This window comes from Peromyscus leucopus, chromosome 3 (genome assembly GCF_004664715.2).
Source record: "Peromyscus leucopus breed LL Stock chromosome 3, UCI_PerLeu_2.1, whole genome shotgun sequence".
NCBI classification, from domain to species: domain Eukaryota; kingdom Metazoa; phylum Chordata; class Mammalia; order Rodentia; family Cricetidae; genus Peromyscus; species Peromyscus leucopus.
In genome coordinates, this window is record NC_051065.1 from 103,215,424 (window position 1) to 103,243,396 (window position 27,973).

The window sequence follows — 27,973 nt, forward strand, 5'->3', positions numbered from 1 at the left end:
AGAGCATCTATACTATTTGTGGAGATAAAACTTAAAGGACCTATTTTTTTTTCTTTAGTTCACACATTCCAAAGATACATTCTCTCTAGGGAACAGAAATGGAAGAAAGAATCAAAGATTGCTATATTCCACATAAATTACTAAATTCCAAGCATGCTGATATTTGTGGTGCTGGGAATAAAGTGCTCTACCACTAAGCTGCATTCCATCCCTAAACAGAATGAGCAGGAGAGGAAGGCTACAAAGGACACCTGCTTCAAGTACTGCATTTCCTGTCCCTCCTACCCAACACAGTCTTCATGGTCGCAGGGCTTCACACTTGCCCACATCTTAACTTACTAACATAGCCTCTCAATGCCATGTTCTCTCCTGAACCTCTGGGCCCAGGCTAGTCTTGGCTACCAATAATCTACTGGGACCACTGAATGTGGAAGACAAGGGAAGACATGCAGTTGGCACTGATCCAGCAGAAATCCCAAAAGAGAGAGATGTTCTATGGACTAAAGGCAGTTCTGGAGTGCTACGAAATGATGCAGGGGCGACCCAGTGAGGTCATGTGGTGACCCAGTCTTACTAGAGAGAGTTAAGTGAAGTGCTATGCTCTGGGAGGAGGTTTATGGTGAAGGGCAAGGACAGGAGAATAGCAGGGAGAAAGGCCAGAGACTTGGATAGGAAGAAGGTAGGAGGTCCTACGGATGAGACAAGAAGTTGAGATAAAACCTTTTGGAGCAAGGCAGAGTGGTGTACAGTTGTAATCCTAACACTAAAGGTCGAGACAGGAGAATTAGGAGCTCAAAGCTAGTCTCGGCCAGCTACACAGAGAAATCTAGGTGGGCGAGTTCTCTTCAGGAGAGCAAGGCTGAGGTTGTGCAGCCCTCTGGTGACTGCACTCTTAACTTTCAGCTTCCTGAGCAGTAAACATATGTATTTGGTTGTGTTTTCCCGGTTACCCAAAGAAATGACACTGCCCAGATCTTACCCAACAGCTGATTCATCACCTCTCTCATCACAAGCTACATACCAGTTGGCTCTAGAAAAAAATAAGCTGCTGTGAGCTGTCAAAGTCCTCTTGGACCTGACCTCACCCTGTAGAGCAGGTTTCATTTCAAAACTGAAAGGACCGAGGGACTGGGGAAATCCAAAGCTCAACAGACCAGGAACAGGTGGTTCCCATCAGAAGAGTCCCAGGCTGGAACTCAAACAGAAACCAGACCACTGATAAGACAGTTTATGGCGTCTGTCTCCAAGCTTTGGCAGCTGATTAGGTTGTCCAGTATTTACAACAGGGCATGATCACACTTATCAAGCTCCAGGCTCCTCAAAACCTCTCTTCTCCAAAGTTGAAGCAACTTTCTGATCTTACAGAGTTTGAGAATTATGAAGTAGATCCATTAATGGAATACCAGGGCACAGGGATCGTCGGTCTTTTACATGAGTCACATTTTGGGTGTAAAGAGTTTTGTTACCTCTTCTTGATTCCTCAGGAACCGCTGGCAGGTTCCTGTCTCAGAAAAACTTTCTAATTTACTCCTAATGAGCCTTTGCTGTGGGGTGACTGGAACACTGGCGACAGATGAGCAGGAGTTATGTGCCTGATGTTCATGGTGGCTAGCTGTGACTCAAGGCACGTCACTTCACTTTTCTGGGTTCAGTCTCTTCGCCCATAACATAGAGAGACTGGAAAGCACCTGCACCAAGAAAAGGCTTAAGTTCTAAAATCAGAGTAACTTTTCAAAGGCACACCTCAGCACTCGATGGTAAAATTCAAGGCATAAATAAAATCTGCAAACTCCAGCAGTAACAAGTTACTGCTTACAAAGGACTGAGGAAGGACCAGCACAGGCCACTGGCACATGCTGCTGGCACTGGATGCTTCATCTGCATCTCTAGAATCCCAAGATGCCAGAAAGTTGCTGACTGTGATCAAGCGGTCAAGAATCCTGAAGGCTGTGAAGACACCGTTCACACAGGACCAAGTGTGCTGAGACATGCAGATGATCCCACCACTCAGTAGGCTAAGACAAGATGTCAGCTCTGAGGCCAGACTACGTAAGTGAGACCCTGTCTAGAACAAAGAGCAACACAAAAAAAGACATCAAGGGCTGGAGAGATGCTCAGAGGTTAAGAGCCCTGGCTGCTCTTCCAGAGGTCCTGAGTTCAATCCCCAGCAACCATATGGTGGCTCACAATCATGTACGATAAGATCTGGTATCCTCTTCTGGCATGCAGGCATATAAGCATACAGAATACTGTATACTTAATAAATAAATCTTAGGAAAAAAAAGACTTTAGTACCCCTGTGTTCACTACAGCACTGCTGACAATAACTATATAATGCAAGCTGGGGCTCTCTGGTTGGATGCTGACCTACCATCACGAGGACCTGGGTCCCATCCTTAGCTCAAAGAGAAACAAAATTTTTAAAAGAAAAAAAAAAGGAAAGGAAGTAGGACAGTGAGAAGGAGGGAAAGGGGAAGAAAATGTAAATCACAATCACACTATAGACTATAGACTGCTATTCAGCCAATAAAAGTAACTTTATAAGTCTATCATTTGCAACAACATGGACTTAAGCTAGGCACGAAAAGCAAGCACTGTACACTCTCCTCATCCATGGAAATAAGAGCGATGATCTCATGACAGCCAGGAATGGAATGGCGGTCAGAGGCTGGAGAGAGAAGGAATGAGGGCGGAGAGGTTACAACTAGGAACATGCAGAGTTTGGCCATGCTAGGTCAAAGAGGAAGACTACAAAAGTGATAATGTGTCATACACTCCAGAAGCTAAAAGATGGAGCTTGATTTTTTTTTTCCGTTTTTACCACAAAGAAAGGATTAATATTTAAAGGATAGGTGCTGCAGTTTAACCTAATTGAAACACTGCACAATGTACATACATGTGAAAACATCACACTGCCCTCCGAGAACTATACTTGACATCTGTTTTTCAGTTTACAAATAAATTTAAATTTTAAAATGTACTGTTACTGGAGGGGTGGTATGTCATGAGTATGAAGGTCAAAGGAGCCTATGGGAGCTGGTTGTCCTGCCACCATGCGAGTCCCAGGGTCCCACTGAGTCACCGAGCTGGCCTCCACTTAAACTGCTAAGTCACACATACTCATTCCCCTCTTCTAAGAAAAACACTCCAAGAACTTTTTCACACTAGTATTTAAAACTAGAACAAAGCCAAGAAAGACAAAGCATATGAGGAACACGTTTTGGTTTTTTTGTTTTTTTGTTTTGTTTTTTCTCAGCACCTAAAATACCTTTCAGTGAGGTAAGCTGTGTCTTCAGACAGCCACTGACACAGCAGTCCCTGCTCCCAGGTCTGTGAGTCGCTCAACACCTAGTGGCCTAGTGAAGTAAATGCAGCTTGCCAAGAGCTCAAATAACTTCCAGCCATTTTGTGATTTTTCTCAAGATGCCCAGGAGAGCCCTTGATAAAATTCCCCAGCTTCTGTGAAACTGAAGACTCCCCCTCCACCCATTCTCCAAGCTAGGAAAGACTGCACACATCTCTGATTTCTTCTCCACGGTGAAAAAGGCTTTGCGCCTTGGAGTAAATAGTGGCAAGAAGTGATACACATCTGCCGGACTGCACCTGCCAAGTACTTAGAGGTAAGAGGGCTTCTGTGCAGGGTGACCCAAGTGAAAGAAAAAAAAAAAAAAAAAGGCTATAGGGAGACTACAAGCGTGCCTGGACACAAGCTAAGGCTCTCTGTGGGAGATGGACTAATTCTTTGGGGCTCCAGGTGAGCCTAAATTTAATGAGACATCGAAATTAAATTTTAACTCAAAACAAAAAATAAAGCCTGGCATCTCTGCAAACCCATGTACTCTGGAGGCTATGGCAAGACTGTAAAGGCTAGACAGCAGGATCAACCATGTCTCAAAAAAAAAAAGAGAAATAATCTTTTGTTAATGACAACTATGCAACAATATTATGGGGAAGTAAGTCAGACATGGATACATGGTGATACACGGCTATATTCCTAGGGAGGCCGAGTCAGGAAGATTAAGAATTTCAGGCCAGCCTGAGCTACAGTTTAAAAAAATAGGGAAGTAGTCAAGTGATGCCCGTCCCCGTCAGTGGAGCAGTGGAGGCACTGGACGTCTGTCAGGGGAGAGTAGAAAGCATGCCTGTAGGAGACAGCAGACCAGGAGACTATGTTAAACACTTCAAAGGTTCTTCGGCTCTAAACGATCATCATCCTGAGCTAAAGTCACTGACAACACTAAAGACCCTCTCCTGCGTGTTTTTCAGACCCCAAGCACTATAACCCAGCGGCTGGCGGCCCAGACCTGACACTGCCATCTCAACAATGTGAACTCACCACTGAACTGTTCTCCTCAGCTTTGTTACCTGCAGCAAAGTTTGTTTAGCAGTCATTACTCGCATAAAATTACTATGAAGATGAGTTATAGGATACAAGTTAAGCTCTTTTTTTTAAAGACTTATTTATTTATTATGTATACAGTGTTCTGTCTGCATGTGTCCCTGCAGGCCAGAAGAGGGCGCCAGATCTCATTACAGATGGTTGTGAGCCACCCTGTAGTTGCTGCTAGGATTGAACTCAGGACCTCTGGAAGAAAAGCCAGTGCTCTTAACCTCTGAGCCATCTCTCCAGCCCCACTAGTTAAGTTCTTAAAACAGTGCTGCACACACGAAAAGGTACAAAACCAACATTTTGAAGAGAAAAGGAGAAGAAAGGTGGGGGCGGGGAGTGACCTGCTTGCTTTAGCTGACTTTACCCAAGCCTCAACCAAAGTGTCCTGGCTGTTGCTGACCAGAGGCTGAGTTCCCTTGGCAATTGGCCTCAAGAAAGAGCCAGAGCTACCATGTTCATGGAGTGCTCATCTCTTGGCCTTAAAGCTGGAATCTTTTGAGACAGGCCACCTTTGACTTTATAAGTGCCCCATTCCTAATTCAGTGCTGAGCAGTGCTACCCTCCTTTTTATGATCAGTCAGCATTCAAGAGGACCTCAGAGACCCTCTAGACTGATACTTTGCTTAATACATGAGGGCAAAAAGTCTAAAAGGAAGTGAAGTCCTAGGTATAAATTGGGGCAAAGTCAGGCACAGTCATGGGCCATTATTTCTAGTGACCAAAATCTTCCCATTTTTCAGGAAAAGAGAAATGGTGCTTTTGACCTGTTGAGTCATCTCTCCAGCCCCTATTACCTCTTAAATCACAAAATCATATAACATACTTTTTAAATTTTGTATTTTGTATTTTTTTGATTAGGGATGTTTGACTGTTTTTTTTAAAAAAGGAAAGAAATCTTGCAAATACTGAAAAAAAAAAAAAAACCTAAGAGATTAAAAAATGTCCTCCTTAGTATTTCCCATATGGGGTGTTCAACTGGCATTATACACTTTCCATGGGGGCAGCAGGGGCCAGCTATCTGCAGCCAGAACACTGCTCAAGTCCCAGCTCTACCATTACTAACAGTATGGCTCTAAGTGAACCTCCTAACCTTCTTCAAACAATATAAAACAAGCGTGACTATTCACAAGGTTCAAGGAGCTAATTCCACGTAAAGTCCACACCAGAGTTCTCAGGGCACGCTGACCGCTCTGCTTCTCAGCGTTACCCATTGCTTATAGACAGACTAGGGGCTGGAGAAATGACTCTCAGTGGTTAAGAACACCTGCTGTTCTTGCAGAGGACCGGAGTCCAGTTTCCAGGTGGCTACATCAGGTGACTTACAACTGCCTACAACTCCATCTCCAGAAGGACCCAACACCCTCTTCTGGTCTCCACAAGCACCCACACACGTACCTAACAGACACATACATCAAACAACAACAACAACAACAAATGGTAAACATAACGAGAAACAAGATCTTACTGCTAGTCCAAAGAAGACTAGAACACTAAGGCATACATATTTAGCTCGTATTTCTGGCCCAGGGAATGCCCAGCCCTTCAGCAACCAAGCATTCTTTCATTTCTCTGCATCTGGGGGAAAACCGACTCAGAACAGAGGCACAGGCAGTAAGATGCTTAAAATCACAAAGGAAGGTCAGGAGGAGAGAACCCAAGCACACCCAAAAAACTAAAACTCACCTCAAGTTCAGCAAGACACATCTCTAGTCCAGTCTCTCACCATCAAAAGTGATGCAGCAGAATGCTAGCAGCGAAAGCTCTGAAGTTCAACTGCCTGAGACAAACTCTGGTCCACCCCTTACAGGCTGTGTGACATATGCAAATGAATTCACTTTTCTCTGGGCTATCCTTCCTTGTGAGAATTACATTGCAATTACGACATTTGAGAAGTACATTCTATTTGCTTAATACTATGCCAAGCACTGTACCTGGCCATGCAGTTTACATGCCACAACCTACAGAATGCCATCATTCTACAGAAGTGCTCATGGCCACCGTACTGGTAAAATTGAAACATCTGTGTACGAGGCCTGCTTCCAGGCCTCTCCAACTACAAACGGAAAATGGCCATGTGTTGAAACAAAAGCAACTCCATAGTGCTCAGCACAGGGTCTGGTCAGCCTTGCTGTGACAGAAGCTGGCATTACCCCTGCAGTTCTGATCAGACCTTCACTAAAGGAGAGGGAGAGTTTGATTTTCTGGTGCTGGGACCAAACACTCTGACCAAAAACATTAGGAGGAAAGAGTTTATTCAGCTTCTACTTCCAGGTCACAGCCCACCGAGGGAAGTCAGGACAGGAACTCAAGCAGGAGCTAGAGAAGAAACTATGGAGGAATGTGCTTGCTTATTCACTTGCTCATACTCAGCTAGTGTTCTTATACAGCTTAGGCCCACCTGTCTAGGGATAATGCTGCCCACACTAGGCTGGGTCCTACATATGTAAGCATGAGGACCTCAACTCTCTACTCCATAAAAAGCAGTATATTAGAATCTTTTTTTAATTTAAATAAAATCTTCATTACTGTTAGCCAGGCAGGCATTTTGAAGCACACAGAATCCTAGCACTCAGGAAGATAAAACAAAAAGATGGAGCCTTCATGGCAGCCGAGGTCACTCAACACCCTGTTTTGAACAACGTGAGGCCGCTGAGATAGCTCAGCAGTAAAGGCACTTACAGCCAAGGCTGAAAACCTGAGTTTGATCCCTAGGACCCATGTGGTGGATGGACATAATCGATTCCCAAAAGTTGTGCTCTGACTTCCACATGTATTGTGGCACCATGTGAACTATGGCACATGTGCATACATATACACGCACAATCAATATTAAAAGTGTTACTATGTTATAGTGAGCTGGGTATGGTGGTACAAGCCACTTGGAAGGTTGATACAGAAGGCTAGGAAGGAGTTCACGGTTACCTTTAGCTATTTAGCAAGTTCAATGCCAACCTAGGCTGTATGACACCCAGGCAGTCTCAAAACAAAACCTTTGATTACAACACTTGTAATAAAAGCCTTTTATTACTCTCATAAGAAAATGTAACTTATATTTACAACTTTTCCAAAACAAGGCAGAGATACATATTTTCTAAAACTAACATAATTTCTACTCTCTTCCTTTTTAATTCTCCTATTCTCAAAACTGATATAGTCATCATATCATTTAATCCTCACAAGAAGAAAGATGGGTCTCATTTGCATTATCTCATTTGACAGGTATAGAAACTGACATTCAGTGAGACTCAAGATTACAACAGCAAGTATGTGAGTGACCATGACTACTAGACAAAAATATCTAGAGCTGAGGAGAGGCCAATATGGAAGGAGATGGCAGTGTCAGAAGGTGTCCAAGTAGAGCTAGGCATGTTGGTACACAAGTGTTCTCTAGCTACATTCAAGGCTGAGACAGGAAGATCACTTTATACTCACCAGTTTGAAACCCACCTGGACAATACAGTAAGACCTTTAATCCAAAAGAATAAGGGTGTCCAAGAGGGTGGTGGTGGTGCATGCCTTTAATCTCAACACTTGAGAGGCAGGGACATGTGGCTCTCTCTGAGTTCAAGGCCAGCCTAGTCTACAGAGTGAGGACCACCACAGCCAGGCCTATGTAGAGAGACATTGTCAGAAAGAAAAGAGAAGAGAAGAGAAGAGAAAAGAGAAGAGAAGAGAAGAGAAGAGAGGAGAAGAGAAGAGAAAAGAAAAGGAAAGAAAAGAAAGGAAAAGAAAAGGAGAAAGGAAAAGAAAAGGAAAAGAAAAGAAAGGGAAAAAAAGGAAGGGAGGGGAGGGGAGGGAAGGGGAAAGGGAGGAAAAGGGAGGGGATGGAAGGGGAAGGGAGGGAAGAGGAGGGAAGGGGAAAGGGAGGGAAGAAGAGGGGAGGGGAGGGGAGACCAACAGCAGGCACACTGAAAATGGTTTTTTTCCATACTGGAGACAGAGTCCAGGGACCTGACACCTAATAACAGCAGTGTGTATTAAATGAGTGCTCTTAAATGTGGAAGCCAGAGGGCGATATCAAAGCACCTCCTTCACTGAGTGGCAGTGGCGGTGACGGTGGTGGCAGTGCACATGCCTTTAATCCCAGCACTCGGGAGGCAGAGGCAGGCAGATCTCTGTGACTTCAAGGCCAGCCTGGGCTACAGAGTGAGTTCCAGGACAGCCTCCAAAGCTACACAGAGAAACCCTGTCTTGAAGAACCAAAAAAAAAAAAAGCATCTCCTTCAACAGGTATAGTGATACACACCTTTAATCCCAGAGCTCAAGGTACACAAGTCTTTGAGTTTGAGACCAGCCTGGTCTACAATATCAAGTTTCAAGCTAGCCAGGCTACATAGTAAGATCTTGTCTCAAAAAAAAAAAAAAAAAAAAAAAATTCTTCCTCACTCCTTATTTCCTGAGCAGGTTTTCTTGCTGTCATGGATTTAGTTAGTCTATCCAGCCAGCTTGCCCCAGGGATCCCATCTCTACCACCCTTGCCCTTGGTACAGAAAGGTCACCATAACCACTTCCTCTGGAGGTTATGTGATTCTAGGGCTCCAAATCCCAGGCCTCTGTTCACTGACTGTCTCCTCAGTCCTAGTGATAAGATTTTTTCCCCCTTTGGTTTTTTTTTTGTTTTGTTTTGTTTTGTTTTTAAGATTTATTTATTTATTATGTATACAGAAGAGGGCACCAGATCTCATTACAGATGGTTGTGAGCCACCATGTGGGTGTTGGGAATCGAACTCAGGACCTCTGGAAGAGCAGTCAGTGCTCTTAACCTCTGAGCCATCTCTCCAGCCCATTGGTTTTGGTTTTTTTAAGACAGGGTTTCGGGCTGGAGAGATGGCTCAGAGGTTAAGAGCACAGACTGCTCTTCCAGAGGTCCTGAGTTCAGTTCCCAGCAACCACATGGTGGCTCACAACCATCTGTAATGAGATCTGGTGCCCTCTTCTGGCCTGCAGTCATACATGCTGTATACATAATAAATAAATAAATAAATAAATAAATAAATAAATAAATAAATAAATAAATAAATAAATCTTTAAAAAAAAAAAAAAAAAGACAGTGTTTCTCTATATAGCCCTCGCTGTCCTGGAACTCACTCTGTAGACCAGGCTGGCCTTGAACTCACAGAAATCCACCTGCCTCTGCCTCCCAAGTGCTGAGATTAAAGGCATGAGCCACCACTGGCTGGCCTAATAACTGGGTTTAAAGAAACTCGTAAAAAGGTCATAATGGGGAACAAGAGAGGATAACGGAATGTAAGTGACATGAAAGGAGACAAGGACTACTTAGGGAGTCCTGGGATAAGGTACAGAACGGGGTTGGGCAACAGAAAAACATTTTCTAAAAGTCCTAACTTCCACTAGGAAGTTAATAATCCCAGTACTAGGAAAACAGAAGCAAGAAGATCCAGTTTGAGGCCAGCCTGGTGTACATTTACAGTGAGACCCTGTCTCAGAATAAGTAAATGAATGAATGAAAAGAAAGAATGAATATATAATTCATTATTTATTCATATATATTCAAGGAATAATAAAGGAATCGGGACAGGAAGAACATAGTGAGCACAGTGATCACTACAAAATCAGCCTGTGCTATGTGAAAGTATCTCAAACAATAATAAAAGTTGGCAGGATGGCACAAGTGGGAAGTTCCCCTCTGATTTCATGTGGTTGGACAGTCCAAAGCAAATACACCAGACACTGTGAAAAATGTCCTTCGAAGTTTCATGTACAGATATAACAAACACAAACCTCACATGCAGACTGGGGCTCCACTCCGTAGAGCTTACTGTGTATATGCACCTCTGCTCCACACCATGCTGGGAACTCAACCTGCCATTTCTCACCAGCCTCCTTGTGTCCTTACTGCCTATAGGAGACGCCCTTCTACTGCTGATACGGTCTATGACATGCTTACATTTATTCTCCTTTTGTGACAGAGCTGAGCATTTGCCTGCATGTATGCATACACCACACTTGTGCAATGCCAGTGGAAGCCAAAAGAGGGCTTCAGAGCTCTTGGAACTCAGGCCCTCTGGGTAAACAGCCAGTGCCCTTAACTGGTGAGCCATCTCTCTAGCCCTGGAGATAACAGCTTTTTAACAATCAATAATGTTGAACAAATGCTTTGTCTGGTTGAAGTAACTGTCTCTGAAAACAAAAACTCTCTGACAGCATCTCATTTGTGTGCTCAGTAGGTGGGATCAGAGAAATGACCTAGTGAAACAGAGTTCTGTTGTTCTGAATAAAGCAGCAATTTCTCATGAATTCTTTCCCCTCCTTTCTAACTCAAATATCCTCACCAACTACAAAGTTCTAAGTTTACACATACATTCTTCCTTAAAAACAAAACCTGACAGACGACTCAGTGGGGAACAGCACTTGCTCTTGCAAAGGACTCTGGTTCAAACCCATATGGTAGTTCACAACGATCTGTAATTGCAGTTCTAGAAGAAAATCCCTCTGCTGACCTCTTTTGGCACCACACAGGTGGTACACATGCTTACATGCAGGCAACAACTTATTTACTTAAAAAACAACAAACAAACAAAAACACAAACCAACAGCCAGAACACTATATACATAATAAATAAATGGATGGATGGATGGAATAAATAAGTAAATCTTAAAGAAAAAAACTAGGTAAGACAGCCAGGTGGTGGTGGCACATACCTTTAATCCCAGCACTAGGGAGGCAGAAACAGGTGGTCTACTGGTCTAGAGAGTGAGTTAGAAGACAGCCGTAGTCATTAAACAGAGAAACCCTGTATACAAAAAAAGGTAACACAAATCCCCTCCGTTCCTCCTGAAATGGCTGACTTTAGAAGGGCTGTGTTCCCTGCCTCTGGGCTCTAACCAGAACCTCCTTCCCTGCTACCCACTTGACCTGTGGGACTCCGAATGTCATCCCAGCCCTCAGATTCGTTCCAAAGCCAAAGGCCCTTCTCTGCATCCCCGCTGCACACTCTGCGGTTTTATATCCTAAGACTTAAGGCGCTGTCCTGAACTGCTTGTCTCCCTTCTTCCCTGGACCGTGAATAATGTGGAACGCAGAGACAAAAACCTCACTGGGGCAGGGGAGAGCGCCAGAGGGAGGGTAGAGAGGGGTTGGTTTGAGAAGTCGTCTTACAGCAACTAGTTGCAATCCACACCTCAGCTTCCCATTGAAATATAGGGGTGCACCACCACCACCCGGCTTCAGCCCTTCTCAGACCCCAGTGTGTAGGATATATCACCAATTAGTGATTATTTACTGACTGGATATAATGACTTTTATGCTAAAGTATCTTCTGTGATATTTTTTTCCTTGTTTTTCTGAGACAGGATTTCACACTATACCCTACACTAGCCTCAAATGCATCCTCTGCCTCAATCTCCCAATCACTGGGAATACAGGTATGCACCCCAATTCCCAGCTCCGTTCTGTGACTTTTGTAATATATATTTCCCTGATAAACCAACTGAATTTAGGTTAGTATTAAAATTATTGGCATAGAACCCTATCTCCAGCTGATAAAAAAAAAAAATCCCCACTTGTTAAAGGGAATAGAGAATTGGGGGATGGAGAGGTGGAGAGGTGGCTCAGTGGTTAGGAGCACTGGTGGCTCTTCCAGAGGACCCAGGTTCCCAGCATCCTTATGGCAGCTCATAATCATCTGTAACTGCAATTCTAGGTGATTGGTGCCCTTTTCCGGCACCCATGGGCGCGAGACATATATGTAGTATGTAGACATACGTGCAGGCAAAACGTCCAAATGTATATAAAAAAAAGTTCATTTTTATTTTTGCTTTTTTGTTTTTTCATCTTTTGAGACAGGGTTTCTCTTTGTGGCCTTGGCTGTCCTGGAACTAATTCCACAGACAAGGTTAAATTTGAACTCAGAGCTTTGCCTGCCTCCGATTCCTGAGTGTGCTGGGATTAAAGGTGTGCGCCACACAGCCTCACAGCCAACCCTAAACAAACAAACAAAAATCCAAAATCAACCCAGAAATTCTCAGGCCAGCTCCTGTGTATGGTGCCCATGCTCATAGACTAGAGGACTGATGGACTCCCATATATTAACATACATTATAACAGGAGATCCAACACCTTCTTCTGATACTGTAAGCACTGTACACATGTGGTGTGTATACAGACAAGCAGGCATACACATATACACACACACAAAAAAAATAACTTTGTAAAGATTTTTAGGGACTACAGAGATGGCTCAGTGGTTAATAGTGTGTGTGTGTGTGTATGTGTGTGTGTGTGTGTGTGTAAAATACAGTATGTTTAGAAAATATATGAAAAATCATATACTTTCTTCTCTCTGTCTTATTCGTTTAGCATTTTCCTTCCCTCCATTCCTTATTTCCTACCTTTTGCATCTGTATTGTGTCCCCATCTTTCTCTTTAAGCCCCCTCCACACACCCATCCACATGCCTTACTGTTTGGGTATCTGCAAGCATCATTTTATCCAACAGAGAACTTGGGCCAAGAATGTTACTATATTCCCTGCTAACCTCGGCATGACACTAATGTTGTAGAATATTATTTTGTATTTTTTTTTTCCGAAGCTGAGGACAGAACACAGGGCCTTGGACTTGCTAGGCAAGCGCTCTACTACTGAACTAAACCCCCAACCCACAGAGTATTATTTTAAGATGTTTCATTTGTTTATGCTGTGGAATATTTCTTTAATGATGCAAAAATGTGTTGCATTCTTTTTTTTTTTTCCCATTGCTTTAGGAGTTTTATTCCAGAAATTCAGAACAAACTGTTGGCAAATGAATAATAATACAGAGTAGTCTTCATGGATAGTTTAATATTTAGAGAATAACTGAGCTATAAAGAATGTGTTTATGAGCACTATTGTTAGCCAGCACATCTTCCTCAGTGGGCAGGTGAAGGAAAAAAACAACTGCATTATTCAAGGTTCTCTACCTGAAAAGGACTGGTGGAATGAATCTCTCTATGTATGAACAAAATAGATTTATTAGAATGTCTCACAACTGTGGTTCAGGTAGTCCATCAATGGCTGCTACCAATGGAAATTTGAAGAATTTAGTAGTTGTTCAGTTCATGAGGCTGTATATCTCAGATGGTCTTTAGTATACACCACAATTCTAAGGAAGTAGGCTCTAATGCTGGTAAAAGAATGAACTTGGAGCTGGGGGGTGGTGGCGCACGCCTTAAGCCCAGCACTCAGGGCTTAAAGAGAGCCCGGCGGATTTCTGTGAGTTCAAAAGTGTTGCATTCTTTGTAGCATGAATCTTAAAAAAGTTCTTATTAATAAAATCAAACCTATGGCCAGTTATTGGAATGAATGCTGGAAGGTGAGAGAAACAGAACAAGCCACAGCTAACCTCACCTGGCCAACTTCTCAGCTGGTCTTGTTTCCTTAGACTGGAAGCTTCTGTGTCCTTATCCCAATGGCTCTCAGCTGAACTGCTGCTCGAAAGCCTGAAGTTTAACCAGCTAAAAGCTTAACCAGCCAAATGCTTCTAGTTTCTGGTGCTCACACCTTATATACCTTTCTGCTTTCTACCACCACTCCCTGGGATTAAAGGCTCACTTTCTGGAATTAAAGGCGTGAGTCACCATGCTTGGCTGTATCCTTGAACACATGAATTTCTGCCTCTGGAATGCTAGGATTAAAGGCGTGTGCTACCACTGCCTATCCTTTACGTTTAATATTATGGCTGTTCTGTCTCTGACCCCAGAGAAATTTATTAGCATGCACAATATTTCAGGAGCCAGCTTGGCCAGATTCCAGCACTTACCAGTGTAAGGTAGGAAAATTACAAATTTGAGCCAGCCTGGAGTACGTAGTGGGACTTTTACCTCAAAACAACAATAGGGGCTAGAAAGATAATTCAGCAGTTAAGAGCACTGACTGCTCTTCTAGAGGTCCCAGGTTCAATTCCCAGTACCCACATGGCAGCTCACAACTGGATTCTGTAACTCCAGTTTCAGGGGACTCAAGACATATGGCAAAGCACCAATGCACATTAAAAAAAAAGAATATGGAATACAAAGCCAGGTATGATGGCACATGCCTTTAATCCCAGCACTCAGGAGGCAGACGCAGGTGGATCTCTGTGAGTTGAGGTCATCCTGGTCTGCAAAATGAGTTCCAGAACAGCAAGGGCTACATGGAGAAACCCTGTCTTGAAAACACACACACACACACACACACACACACACACACACACGAGGGAAGAAGAGTCTCTGAACACTTAACCCCAAAAGCCAAGGGCCTGAGGTCATTCTAGCAGCCACTCTTCTGAGTTCGAGTACTACTTTTCTACTGTCTAGTCAGCCACAGGCATAGAGAAAAAGAACAAGCAACAGCCAGGAGTCAGGAGACTTACCTCAAGTCCTAACAAGCTATCCAACCTTCAGTAAGTCTTTTCCCACCCACAGAGAGCTCTTCTGTGAAGTGCACACTTAATAACAGTTGAACAGCAAGGCTGTCTGTGATACTTAAATAATGTAAATTCACTATCAAAGGGTTTATGTGGCATGTCAACATAAGCTAAGAGGAAATAAAAATCATCCCTCTGAATGGAGCATAAATCCTGTGGTTCAACTTACAAAGTCTAGGCCTGACTCACCTTCCCAGATTCGTTAAGTCCCTTAACCAGTCTGTGGTCACTTGAATTTGAGAGGAATCATGGATGATATACAGGGGACTATCCAGTCCATTGCTCCATTATCTCAGTAACTTCACAGGCGGCTCCTCAGAACATGGAGTGTGGATCTAAGGGAAGTAAAGAATGTGCTCAATGTGAGGTAAAACTGCCCCCTTCCCCAAAAGGATACACAAGCAATGTCATCGAACAGTACTGCCCCCAAACAAAATCCAAGAGTTGGAGATTAGCTGGCCTTTTGTTTTATAGATGGGAACACTTAGGCCCAAACAGTTGGGTTATACAAGTCTCTCAGCTAGCGAGTCCCAGAGGTAGGACACAGGTCTGGGGAATCAACATCCTCTTCTGGCCTCATCAGGCACTTCACACACAGGGCACACCTACATACATGTAAGCAAAAACACTCACATAAAATAAAAATTAGCCAGGTGGTGGTGGCACATGCCTTTAATCCCAGCACTTGGGAGGCAGAGCCAGGTGGATCTCTTTGAGTTCAAGGCCAGCCTGGACTCTATAGCAAGACCCAGGACAGGCAGCACTGTTACACAGAGAAACCCGGTCTAGAAAAAAACAAAAGAATAGATAGATAGATAAATAGATAGATAGATAGATAGATAGATAGATAATTAACTTTCTTTTTAAAAGATGAAATCAGCCTGGCAGTGGTGGTATTCTGGAACTAGCTCCAGAATAGCCAAGGTTACACAGAAAAACCCTGTCTTGAAAAAACAAAAACCAACCAAAAATAATAAAGGAAATGAAATATTTCCTGATTTATAAATATATATAATTAATATAAAATACATATAAATATTACAATTAAGAAACTTAACCCAATCAGACTTTTCATCCTGAGTCTATTTTTAAGTCTTTTCTGCCTTAGCAGACTTTAAATGTATTGGTTTTGTTCCGTTTTTGTTTTTTTTTCAGGGCAGGGTTTCTCTGTGTAACCCTGCCTATCCTGGAACTCGCTCTGTATACCAGGCTGTCCTGGAACTCAGAGATCCGCCTGGCTCTTTTTATGTGTATGGGTATTTTTATCTGAATGCATGTCTGTGCATCACTTGCATGCCTGGTTTCTCCAGACGCCAGAAGAGGGCGTCAGATCCCCTAGAACTAGAGCTAACAAATAACTGAGCCACCCCGTGGGTTCTCAGTATCCAACAGTGGTATCCTGGAAGAGGCAGGTACCCTGGAAGGGGCGCTCTTAACTACTAAGCCACGTCTTAACCCTGAGTTAATAGCTTTAAAATTGGCAAATTCAGAACCAGAATTTTCTGAATTAGGACACTCTCTCATTATATTACATTTCATCCTTTTGTTACCTGATTTTGTTTTGAAACAGAGCCATGACTGTCCTGGAACTCACTACGTAAGCCAGGCAGGCCTCAAACTTGCAGAGATCCTCCTGCCTCTGCCTCCAGGGTGCTGAGATCAAAGATGTAGTCCACCAAGCCTGCCTCTACTGCCTGACTGTTGTATGATATTTTGTTTGTGTTCTGACAAAGCTTGCCTGGAGATCAGAGGTCAGAGCTAGCCACTAATTAATCATACAGGCCAGGCAGTGGTGGCACACACCTTTAATGCCAGCACTTGGGAGAGGGAAGCAGGATGATCAGGAGTTCAAGGCCACCCTCAGCTACCAAGAATCGGTCTAAAAGGAAACAGAGCCAGGCAGTGGTAGCTCACACCTTTAATCCCACTACTACAGAGGTAGAGACAGGAATATAATGCGAGTGGAGTCAGGACCATTCAGTCTGAGGATTCGTCAAGACAGGAGCCCCACACATTCAGTCTGAGATTTCAAAGAGGTTAAGAAGTGTCTGGCTGCTCTGCTTCTCTGATCTTTCAGCTTTCACCCTAGTATCTGACTCTGGGTTTTTATTTAATAAGATTAATTAGGGTCGAGCTTCACCTGATGTTTTTAGTACTTATTAATATTTTAAATTCCTTAACCTACACTGTCACCATGCAAGGAAAGACACCCAACAAAATCCATATGTAGTTTAGTGGTTCAACATATAGCTTCTGAACTCCAATGGCCTAGACTCAAGTCCTTTACGTCTGTAAAATGGAAATATCACCACTCATTTCAAGTTCTGTGAGGATTAAACATGTGCATCTGTCATGACCTACTTATGGACTTTTAATTACTTTAGTTATAATGGCTCCTGTTTTCTTTACATATAAAGAAACGAGCAGAAATTTCCAGAGTATATTCCAAGCAGCAATGCTATTTTTTAATAGTTTTGTTACATATGTGTGTACATGTGAGTCATGCAAATTTAATTTTTTCAATGCTTTCCTTTTTAAAATGTGAGAAGCATTGAATTAAAGCACCCAATAACGCACATAACAGTGCCTAGCACACACTTAATGCTGTCTATTCTTGTCACTTGCTAATATTGTGTACCTATTAAAGCTGTTTGCAGAGTTAGTCAAAATAATGTCCATTTGGAATGTTTGACACATCATTTCCATGTAAGTCAAAATAGAACACTCTTCTCCCCTAATGCCCACATAGTCAAAGGCACTTAGGTACATGTTTGTTGCTTGGCCCACTACTGATTACATTGAAGAGTTCACAGATTATGTTTTATCTCTCCCATACTCTGTCAATATTTGCAGAAAACGGAGGATAGGAGTCAGGGAAAATAGTTTACTTTATCTGCTAAGATACTGGAATGGGGAAGCCAGAAAACCACCACATGAATAACTGAGTCATACAGAAAACTGCTTGCTCCCCTTAAGTCAGATAGATAAAAATGCATCACAGATTAACAGATACTTGAATCTTTGGGCAAGACTGACTAACTTCCACTTCGAGTCCTAAACCAAAGGATTCTTGTTTTTCTTTTGTTGTTGTTTTCGAGACAGGGTTTCTCTGTAGCTTTGTGCCTTTCCTAGATCTTGCTTTGGAGACCAGGCTGGCCTCGAACTCACAGAGATCCACCTGCCTCTGCTTCCCAAGTGCTGGAATTAAAGGCACGCGCCACCACCGCCCAGCCAGAGGCTTCTTAAAACAATATTTGAGCCTGGACAAGTGTTACCAACACCAGGAAAAACTAGAAGGCACTAAACATACTAACAGGGGATAACTATACAGCAATTGGTTATCTAAGTGGCTCCTTTAAAAATGACAGGTTCAGCTGGGCGATGGTAGCCCAAGCCTTCTATCCCAGCACTCAGGAAGCACAGACAGGCGGATCTCTGTAAATTCCAGGCCAGCCTGGTCTACAGAGCTAGTTCCAGGACATCCAAGGCTACAGGAAGAAACACTGCCTTCAAAAAAAAAAACAAAAACCAAAAAAAAAAAAAACAAAACAAAACCAAAAAAACAACAACAACAACAACAAAAAAAAAAAAACCAACAACAAACAAACAAAAAAAAAACCGACACGTTTGCAGGAACTAGTGGCACAGGCCTTTAATCCCAGCAGGCAGTTCAGATATCTGAGTTCAAGGTCAGCCTGGTCTATAGAGTGAGTTCCAGGACGGCCAGGACTATCCTGTCTGAAAACAAAACATAGACCAAGTGACAAGCTCATTTAATGCACTGAAAGCAGCATTTAAATTCTTTTTCCTTTTTTTTTTTTTCCCCCCGAGACAGGGTTTCTCTTCGTAGCTTTGCGCCTTTCCTGGAGCTCATTTGGTAGCTCAGGCTGACCTTGAACTCACAGAGATCCGCCTGCCTCTGCCTCCCGAGTGCTGGGATTAAAGGCGTGCGCCACCACCGCCCGGCTCTTTTTCCTTTTTTGAAACAGGATATTGCTATGTAGCCCTGGCTAGCCTCAAACTCCACCTGTTTCTTCCTCCCTAGAGCTAGGATTAAAGATGTTTGTTACCATGTCCTGCAACATTTAAATTTTATAATCCTGCCAGTGTTGGTGTATGCCTATAATTCCAGTATTTGAGAGTCGGGGACAGGAGGGTCTGGAGTTCAGGGAAAGCTGGGCTACATGGTGTGACTCTGCACTGAAAACACAAGGGCTGGGAATGTGGCGCAGAGTTTGGCTAAAAAGTCCAGGATTCTGTTTCATCTCCAGCTCTGCAAAAATAAATTCTAAAACTCTGGTTTAAATAAAAATCCACAAAGGTGCTCACCAGTAAGGAAATCAGATGTTTATGGATTCCAAATTCTCCATACTGAGTGACCTTAAATCAGTCACTTCACCTTTCTGGGTTTGTCTTACTCTGCTGGGGGGAAAAAGAGAGAGAAATAAATACCCACTGCAGTCTGGGGACTGTGATTAAAAAAAGAAAAGATTGCAGTGAAATGTTTAGAATAGAATCTGGATTGGCAAATCCAAAACCACCGGCGGTTCCTTTTGACTCTATTAGAGGGCATAACTTCGAACTTGCGGATCACCGGACAGCTGAATAGTGAGACACAGGCAGCCTCATGGTTTTAGCTATAAAATCTTTAATCAGTTACCACCACAACCTGGACAAGATCTAGAAAAACAGGTTTCTAGACGCTTGGATACTTAGCTAGGTACTGCACACACCCCCGCCTGCCATTACTCAAAAAAAAAAAAAAAAAAAAAAAAGGCAGCGTTAGGCCTGCATTTTATGCACATGCCCAACGAGGGAGGTGGAGAGCCCGAGTCTCTGCCAACCAACGTCCAAGCGGCCCGCCGTCTCATCCCGAAAGAACCTGGGGACGGCCTGAGAATGCTGAGACGCACGTTCTAGAGCTTTCGGACCCACCCCAGTTTCGCGTCGGCGACACGTGTCGCCATTTTGTCGGGAAACATGGCTGCCAGCCCTCCCCGCTGTGGGAATGCAAGGGGGCGGCGGAGGGGGGCCACGCTGGCCCTTCCCCTGAGGGTCTAAACACGTCCGCACAACCTCCTCTCGTCCGGCGAGGCCCGCGGGGCAGGGCGAAGGCCGGGACACCCTAACTCGCCCTGCAGAGGCTCCGGGGCCATTTCCTGGCGGGAGGGACTCAGGCAGGGAGGCCTCGCAAGATGGCGGCGGCGGCGCCGAGGGCCGGCGGCCTGGAGAGCGTGGCCCGGGCGGGCGCGGACGTGCGGGCCCCGGCGGCCCCCGGTCAGCGCGCATTAGTGCTCTAACGTCTAGAGAGGCCGCCGCGGGAGGCGGCGCAGGGGCAGGAGGTGGGGCTTCCCGGAGACGACGAAGTGCAAACAAAGCGTTATGTAAAGAGACGCCATTCCGCGCGCGGCCCTGACCCGGGCCCCGCGCCGCCATCGCGGCCGCCCCGGGCGTGCGCACGCCGGGCCGGGGCCGTCTCCAGTCTTTCCGCGCCACCGGACGCGGCCCCCGGCCGGAGGCCAGGGTGGGGGTGGGGACGAGGCGCCCGGGCCGCCGGGGACGCAGGGGCCCCACGTGCCCGCCCGGCCGCGCCTCGCCGCCCCTCCCCCCCGGAAGACGCCCTGGGCCCCGCCCGCCCCCCCCACTCCCGCGCATGCGCCCTGGCCACCTCGCGCGCACGTTTTTTTTTAAACCCGCGGCGTCCCCCGCGACCGCCTGCAGTGGCCCCCGCGGTTGCCTGTTTGGCTCCGCGTGCGAACCCCTCGGTGGCGAAGGGAGCCTCCTCTCTGTCGCCGTCACAACACAGTCATTTTTTTTTTCTCAGGCCCCTGCCGGGGCGGCCAGCGTTAATAGAACACGTGCCCCCTCCCAAACCCCTGCCGGATCCCCAGGTCCGCCCGCGTGGTGCGCTCCCTCCCCGCCCGCGGTGCCACCGGGCCGCTTCCCTCCGGCCCCGCGCGCGCGCTGGCGCAGTCTTGTGACCTAAAAAAGCCGGTCCTTTTTTTTTTTTTTTCTCCTCTCCTCCTAGGGGTCCTGCGCGGCAAGCACTTCCGGGGTCAGAGGGTACGCGGGGTTGAAAGCGGGCTTCCCGCCCCGCCCAGACCGCCGAGGCTGCCGCCGGAGTCGCCACCGCCGCGCCCTCGCCCACCCGCCCGTCCGCCGCTCCCGGCCCCGCTCGCCCCGCCGCCGCCGCCGCTCGCCTTGCGACGCCGCCGCGGCCTCCCTCCCGCGCCCGCCCGCTCCCGCGGCCCCCGCTCGCCTCGCGCCGGCAGTTCGGGCCTACTCCTCCCCTCCCCCGCCAGCCGCCCAGGACTTGACCACGTAACGAGCCCAACTCCCGAACGCCGCCCGCCGCTCGCCATGGACGCCGGTGTGACCGAAAGCGGACTCAACGTGACTCTCACCATTCGGCTGCTGATGCACGGAAAGGAAGTAGGCAGCATCATCGGGAAGAAAGGGGAGTCGGTGAAGAGGATCCGCGAGGAGAGCGGCGCGCGGATCAACATCTCGGAGGGGAACTGCCCGGAGAGAATCATCACGCTGACCGGGCCCACCAATGCCATCTTTAAGGCCTTCGCCATGATCATCGACAAGCTGGAGGAAGATATCAACAGCTCCATGACCAACAGTACGGCGGCCAGCCGGCCCCCGGTCACCCTCCGGCTGGTGGTGCCCGCCACCCAGTGTGGCTCCCTGATCGGCAAGGGCGGCTGCAAGATCAAGGAGATCCGCGAGAGCACCGGGGCCCAGGTCCAGGTGGCGGGGGATATGCTGCCCAACTCGACCGAGCGGGCCATCACTATCGCCGGCGTGCCGCAGTCGGTCACCGAGTGTGTCAAGCAGATCTGCCTGGTCATGCTGGAGACGCTCTCCCAGTCTCCGCAAGGGAGAGTCATGACCATCCCGTACCAGCCCATGCCGGCCAGCTCGCCAGTCATCTGCGCGGGCGGCCAAGATCGCTGCAGCGACGCGGCGGGCTACCCCCACGCCACCCACGACCTGGAGGGACCACCTCTAGACGCCTACTCGATTCAAGGACAACACACCATTTCTCCGCTCGATCTGGCCAAGCTGAACCAGGTGGCAAGACAACAGTCTCACTTTGCCATGATGCACGGCGGGACGGGATTCGCCGGAATTGACTCCAGCTCTCCAGAGGTGAAAGGCTATTGGGCAAGTTTGGATGCATCTACTCAAACCACCCATGAACTCACCATTCCAAATAACTTAATCGGCTGCATAATCGGGCGCCAAGGCGCCAACATCAATGAGATCCGCCAGATGTCCGGGGCCCAGATCAAAATTGCCAACCCGGTGGAAGGCTCTTCTGGAAGGCAGGTCACTATCACTGGCTCGGCTGCCAGTATTAGCCTGGCCCAGTATCTAATCAATGCCAGGCTTTCCTCTGAGAAGGGCATGGGGTGCAGCTAGAACAGTGTAGGTTCGCTCGTAACCCCCTTCTGCTGTTTTCCCATGATCCAACTGTGTAATTTCTGGTCAGTGATTCCAGGTTTTAAATAATTTGTAAGTGTTCAGTTTCTACACTTTATCATCCGCTAAGAATTTAAAAAGAAAATCACATTCTCTGTTCAGCTGTTAATGCTGGGATCCATATTTAGTTTTATAAGCTTTTCCCTGTTTTTAGTTTTGTTTGGGTTTTTTGGCTCATGGATTTTATTTCTGTTTGTCGATAAGAAATGTAAGAGTGGAATGTTAATAAATTTCAGTTTAGTTCTGTAATGTCAAGAATTTAAGAATTAAAAAAAATGGATTGGTTAAAAACGCTTCGTATTTGAACAAGCTGGGAATTGCTATCTTGAACTCTTTTGTTGGTGCTTTCTTTCCCCTCCCTTCCCCGGTTAAGTGTAGGGTGCGTGGAGGCCAGAGGGAGAAGGGTGGGCCGCGCTTGTTATTCTCGGCAAGCTTTCCTTGCCTTATCGGTAAGATTCCATTCCCTCTGCCCCAACAAAGGAACGGCAGGTTGGGCCTGCTTCGGGATGTTTACAGAGACGGGGTCTCTTCTTAGGAGTGACATCTCTCTCCGACTAAGTTCCAGAGAGGGGCCGCTGCCCATATCTCTGGTAGAAAATACAGGGTTTTCTCAGGTGGAAAAATTGCCCATTCAGTAGGACAGGATGAATGGAGAACATCCTGTCCGTCTAGCCAGTGGTTCCCCTACCCCCATCCCGCAGGGAAAACTTAGCCAGAACAATAAAATATTCTGGGCAAGGGTTGAGGGAGGGGGCAGGGACTAGGAGGAAAGGGAAACAAGGGGTGGGAAGGAGGGCCGCAGCTGCTGGGGTTGGAGGGGCTCGGGTCGGGGCTGGGATGACACTCCAGAAGGACCACGTGGGGCGCATGCACCTGTGGCAAGTAGCCCGGTCAGAATGTTACACCTGCCAAGTGAGGTGCCCAGAAACAAAAGGGTATTTTTCTGATTTTCCTCAGCTGTGTGCAATGTTTAGCTAATAATTGCAGGAAATAATCCTGCCTAAGTGGGACAGCCCTCCCAGGAATGTAGGCCGGTCCTGGGTGCTAAAATGCAGATTCCCGAGTCCCACTACTCACCGAATCAGAAAACTGCATCTTTAATGGCCACTAAGAGCTCTGAGAGTTTATCTTAAGTTTGAAAACAGCTGTGGTAAAGGCCTAGCGATCCAGTCCCTATCAGCTGAGTCTAGGCTGGACCCAGAGCAGAAGAAAAAGTGGCCACTATCCACAGGCAATACTAGGCAGTTAAGGTGCCAAAGTGGGCAGTTCAAACCCAGGCAAAGGAACTTTTTATAGAGGAGGTTATCGGCAGTAAGCATTTATTGATGCTTTCTCTGCAGGACGCCACTGTAGGAGCCTGTTTAGTCTCTGGAGGGGAGATTTCCATGCTCTGCTACCATGCTGTGGGGGTTGCTGAAAGGGGAGGCCAGGTCATAGAGTAGACTTGGTTCTTGTGGCCTTGAGCAAAGCACTGGAAGCTGAAGGTGTTAAAAAAAACACACTCCCTGAGCTTGGGACAAAAAAGCAAACTTAGAACAAAATAAACTAGATGGCAGATGGCCTATTTGTGGGAGTCGAGATTGCCTAGACTACACGGGCAGAGAAGATCTGATTAAAAGCATGTATGCTGGGCAGGTGTGTGCATAACCTTAATCCCAGCACTCAGGAGTCAGACAAACAGACTCTGACGTTGAGCCCCTTACATAGTGAGTTCCAGACCAGCCAGGACTACATAGAGAGGCCCTGTCTCAAATAAAAATAATGCCAGGCTTTGGTGGTGCATGCATTTAATTCCAGCACTCTGAAGGCAGAGGCAGGTGGACCTCTTGAGTTCAAGGCCAGCCTGGTCTACACTATGAGTTCCAGGACAGCCAGGATAACAGAGAAACCTTGTCTTGAAAAGCCAGAAAAAAGAAGGAAAAAAAAAAAACAAAACCTGATGTGTACTAAACTTGGCTGAGTGACCAGCGAGGGCCTAGTACAGTGTCTTCTGGAAACAGCACTAATCGGGCAAGTGGACTACAAACTTGAGTGATCAGACAAGGCACTGGAGTCCCTGAAAGAGGGAAATGGTTCAGGTATACCGCGGGAGATCTCTTGAGCTTTCTCAGCTCTCCTCCCTGACATGCCCAGTGATTTCAAGATAATCTGGGCAGCAGAGCATAGAATGGCTCCCGCCTTGGAGAAATGGAAGGCAGGGGCCGGCAGCCACTAGAAAAGTCATCTAGGGAAGGAGGTTCTAACACAGGCTGCGATGCAGTAAGCAGAATGTACACTGGGGAGGTTGAAGACAGACAAAAAGAACAATGTATCCCGGCCTGGTGACAGATTTATACACAGGCACAAATAGTCCACCAGTAACTAGAAACGAAGTCCCAGCTACATGCCAGCACGTAAATACGGACCAGAAGCTAGGTGGTGAGGAGATGAGGGACTTAAGTAGTCTTGGGTGCTGGTGTCTCTCTGACACAGCGGGATCTCAAAAGTAGTTTAGTGGTAGAGCAATTGTCTGATAGGTACAAGGCCCTGTGTTCAGTTCAGTCCCAACACCATACAAATAAATACTTTGAGAGAAATAGTTGAAGAAGCTGGATAGTTAACCAGATAGTGGCCTTGAGAAAAGTGAAAGAAAGTTTCCAGGCTGATGAAGGGGCAGTAATGCTGAAGAGAGTTGTTTTGTTTTGTTTGTTTTTCGAGACAGGGTTTCTCTGTGTAGCTTTGGACTCTGTCCTGGAACTCACTCTGTAGACCAGGCTGGCCTCAAACTCACAGAAATCTGCCTGGCTCTGCCTCCCGAGTACTGGGATTAAAGGTGTGCCCCACACTGCCCAGCTGGAGACTTTAAAAAACAAACAAGATGTGATGGCATAGGCAAGCCCAGCCCTCAGAGGCTAAGACAAGAAGCTCACAAGTATGAAGGCCAACCTATATACTGAGACCCCTATCTCAAAAACAAAACAAAACACACAGAGCCAGACTTGTGTCCAAGCCTTAAATCCGGGCACTCAGGAGGCTGAAGCAGGCAGATCTCTGAGTTCACGGTCAGCTGGTCTACAAATTGAGTTCCCAGGTCAGCTAGGACCATTGTCTCTAAAGAAAAGAAATTCCCTTACCCACCCACTTCCCCGACAAAAAAATAAAGGTACAACATTTAGCCAGGTGTCATGGTTCTTGCCTTTAACCCTAGCACTCCAGTGGCTCCAAGAGCAGTTCAAGGTCATTCTCGGCCACAAAGTTTGAGAGAAGATCTCTTGTAGATCAAAGCCTATTTGGTCTACAAGAGATCCTCTCTCAGAAAAAAAAGGGGGGATGGATTTAAGTTCCCACCCTCCCTGAGGATTTTTTTTGCTGGGGGAGAAAAGGACATTTTATTCAGTGATGTCGCCACTGGTGAAATGCCCATGCTCCTATAAATAAAATACACCCTCACAGTAAAAAAGAAGACTGAGGTAGCTCTGTTGCTGGAGTCTTGCCAGCACTGGGAATACCTAGGTTCCGTCACCAGCACAAACACCACACCTGGAATGCCAGCACTTGGGAGATGGAGGCAAGAGGACCAGACCCACGCCTTCTGGGAATCTTGAGAGTCACCAGAGAGAGAAACCAGGAAGAGTTTACTAAGATGGAAAACAAAGCCAGGTGTGGTGCTGTGAGATTCCAGCACTTGGGAGGCAGAGGCAGGCAGATCTCTGAGTTCGAGGCCAGCCTGGTCCACAGTAGTTCCAGGACAGCCAGAACTACACAGAGAAACCCTGTCAAGAAAGACAGAGAGAGAGAGAGAGAGAGAGAGAGAGAGAGAGAGAGAGAGAGAGAGAAATTAAGAGGCAAGGAGGCAAGGCCTGGAGGAATTTCAGTTCCCACCACTGCTAAATAAAAAAGTAAGTTGTTCCGGGTGGTGGTAACACACGCCTTTAATCCCAGCACCCGGGAGGCAGAGCCAGACAGATCTCTGTGAGTTCGAGGCCAGCCTGGTCTACAAAGCGAAGTCCAAGAGAGGCACCAAAACTACACTGAGAAACCCTGTCTCGGGAAAACCAAAAAAAATTAAATTAAATTAAATCACCAGGCAGTGGTAGCACACACCTTTAATTCCAGCACTAAGGAGGCAGAGGCAGGCAGAGCTCTGAGAGTTTGAGGCCAGTCTGGTCTACAGAGTGAGTTCCAGGACAGCCAGGGCTACACAGAGAAACCCTGTCTCAAATAAAAAATAAAATAAAATAAAATAAAAAATCTAAATGTGAAGGGTTTTTTTTTCATCACACACCCCTGACTCCTGCACATATACTGTCATTTTAATGACCAAATGATAACTTGGGGCAGACATTTCAAAGGAATGCACGCTTGGAGAGCAAAGATTCAGAACAGTGAGGGGAACATCAGGAGAAGCAGGCCTAGGAGCTGAAGACGCCCAGACAGAGTGGAGGCCACTCAGCTTCTCAAATACTGAAGCTAGAAAGCATGGGAGCGGCGGCAGGGAATGTGAAAAGCATCAGGAAAAGATTAGGGTATCTTCTATGGTGGTCTCACTGTGTAGCCTAGGCTGACCTTGAGTTGTGAATCCACCCCCTGCCTGTAACTTCCAAGCCTGGAATTCTAGGAGTGAGTGGCCACACCTGGCTGGTATTTTTGTTTGCCTGCATGTGCGTGCATGCGTCAGAACACCTGGAGCTGGAGCTACAGGCGGTTGTGAGTTGCCAGATGCAGGTGCTGGGAATCAAACTCAGGTCCTCGGCAAGAACAGCACATGCTCTTGACCAGGGAGCCATCTCTTCAGCCTGCAGTGGTTCTTACTATAGCCATCAGCAGTTAGGCCACAGGACAGGTTGACAGACACTGTTGTGTCGTGGCCATAGGAGCTGCACCATGACACAAGGTCCCTCTCCCTCCAAACCACAGTCCCCTCTCACTCAGTCCCCTTCACATTCACCCCTGACTACTACCGCCACATGGATAACCTTTGCCGTCCTTTTGGACAGTGAGTCACCACCCTCAGGGCATCCCCAGAGCAGCCACTGACTCTGTGACCCACCCCCACCCCCACGGCACTATGTGCTGATAGCTGAGGCCTCTGAGTTGAAGCAACCTCATCCCTACACTCTTGACTCTGGAGTGCCCCCCCCCCCCCACTGTCCAGTGTCTTTTTTTTTTTTTTTTTTTTTTTTTTGGTTTTTCGAGACAGGGTTTCTCTGTGCAATTTTGCGCCTTCCCTGGAACTCACTTGGTAGACCAGGCTGGCCTCAAACTCACAGAGATCCGCCTGCCTCTGCCTCCCGAGTGCTGGGACTAAAGGCGTGCGCCACCACCGCCCGGCTGTCCAGTGTCTTCTTTGTGCTTACATTTGCACTAGCCAGATGACAAGGAGGATAGAGGAACAGGCTGTCACAGGAGACATCTTCCACTGTGTGTCTTCTGTTCGCTTTGCCTGACTACTAAAGGGACTTCCTAAAAATTATCTGTTTCTTTGGAGGACAGGGTCTCATGTAGCCCAGGCTGGCCTAGAATTGATATGTAGGATGACCTAGGTCTTCTGATCCTCCAGCTTCTGCCTCTTAGAGGGGGAATTGCAGGCATTCATCACCACATGTGGTTTTCGGTGGGCCTGGGGAATGGAACCTAGAGCTTCCTGTTTTAGACACGCGACGCACTCTACCAACTGAGTGACAGCCCTAGCCCATGTTTCCAAAATTTTA

General features: G+C 46.5%; 2 protein-coding genes across 2 annotated transcripts in view; one reads left to right on the forward strand and one right to left on the reverse strand.

Moving 5' to 3' along the window:
• Positions 1-20,447, reverse strand: part of LOC119087724 (translation initiation factor IF-2-like) — a 30,865-nt gene extending 10,418 nt beyond the window's left edge. Inside the window, exons 1-2 of the mRNA XM_037204315.1 lie at positions 19,122-20,447; positions 14,982-15,127 (exon numbers count right to left, since the gene is read on the reverse strand). Coding sequence (XP_037060210.1) covers positions 19,575-20,447 — 873 coding nt within the window. The 3' untranslated portion in view covers positions 14,982-15,127; positions 19,122-19,574. The remainder of the gene's footprint in view (positions 1-14,981; positions 15,128-19,121) is intronic.
• Positions 20,448-20,885: 438 nt separating this feature from the next.
• On the forward strand, positions 20,886-22,576 carry Pcbp1 (poly(rC) binding protein 1). Its single transcript, XM_028853916.2, has one exon. The coding sequence runs from the start codon at positions 21,153-21,155 to the stop codon at positions 22,221-22,223; it is 1,071 nt and encodes a 356-aa protein (XP_028709749.1). The 5' UTR covers positions 20,886-21,152; the 3' UTR covers positions 22,224-22,576.
• The last annotated feature ends 5,397 nt before the right edge of the window (positions 22,577-27,973 follow it).

Bases quoted from the DNA above. Each gene is read 5' to 3' on its own strand.
- Pcbp1 (XM_028853916.2), top strand. From the start codon at position 21,153: ATGGACGCCGGTGTGACCGAAAGCGGACTCAACGTGACTCTCACCATT.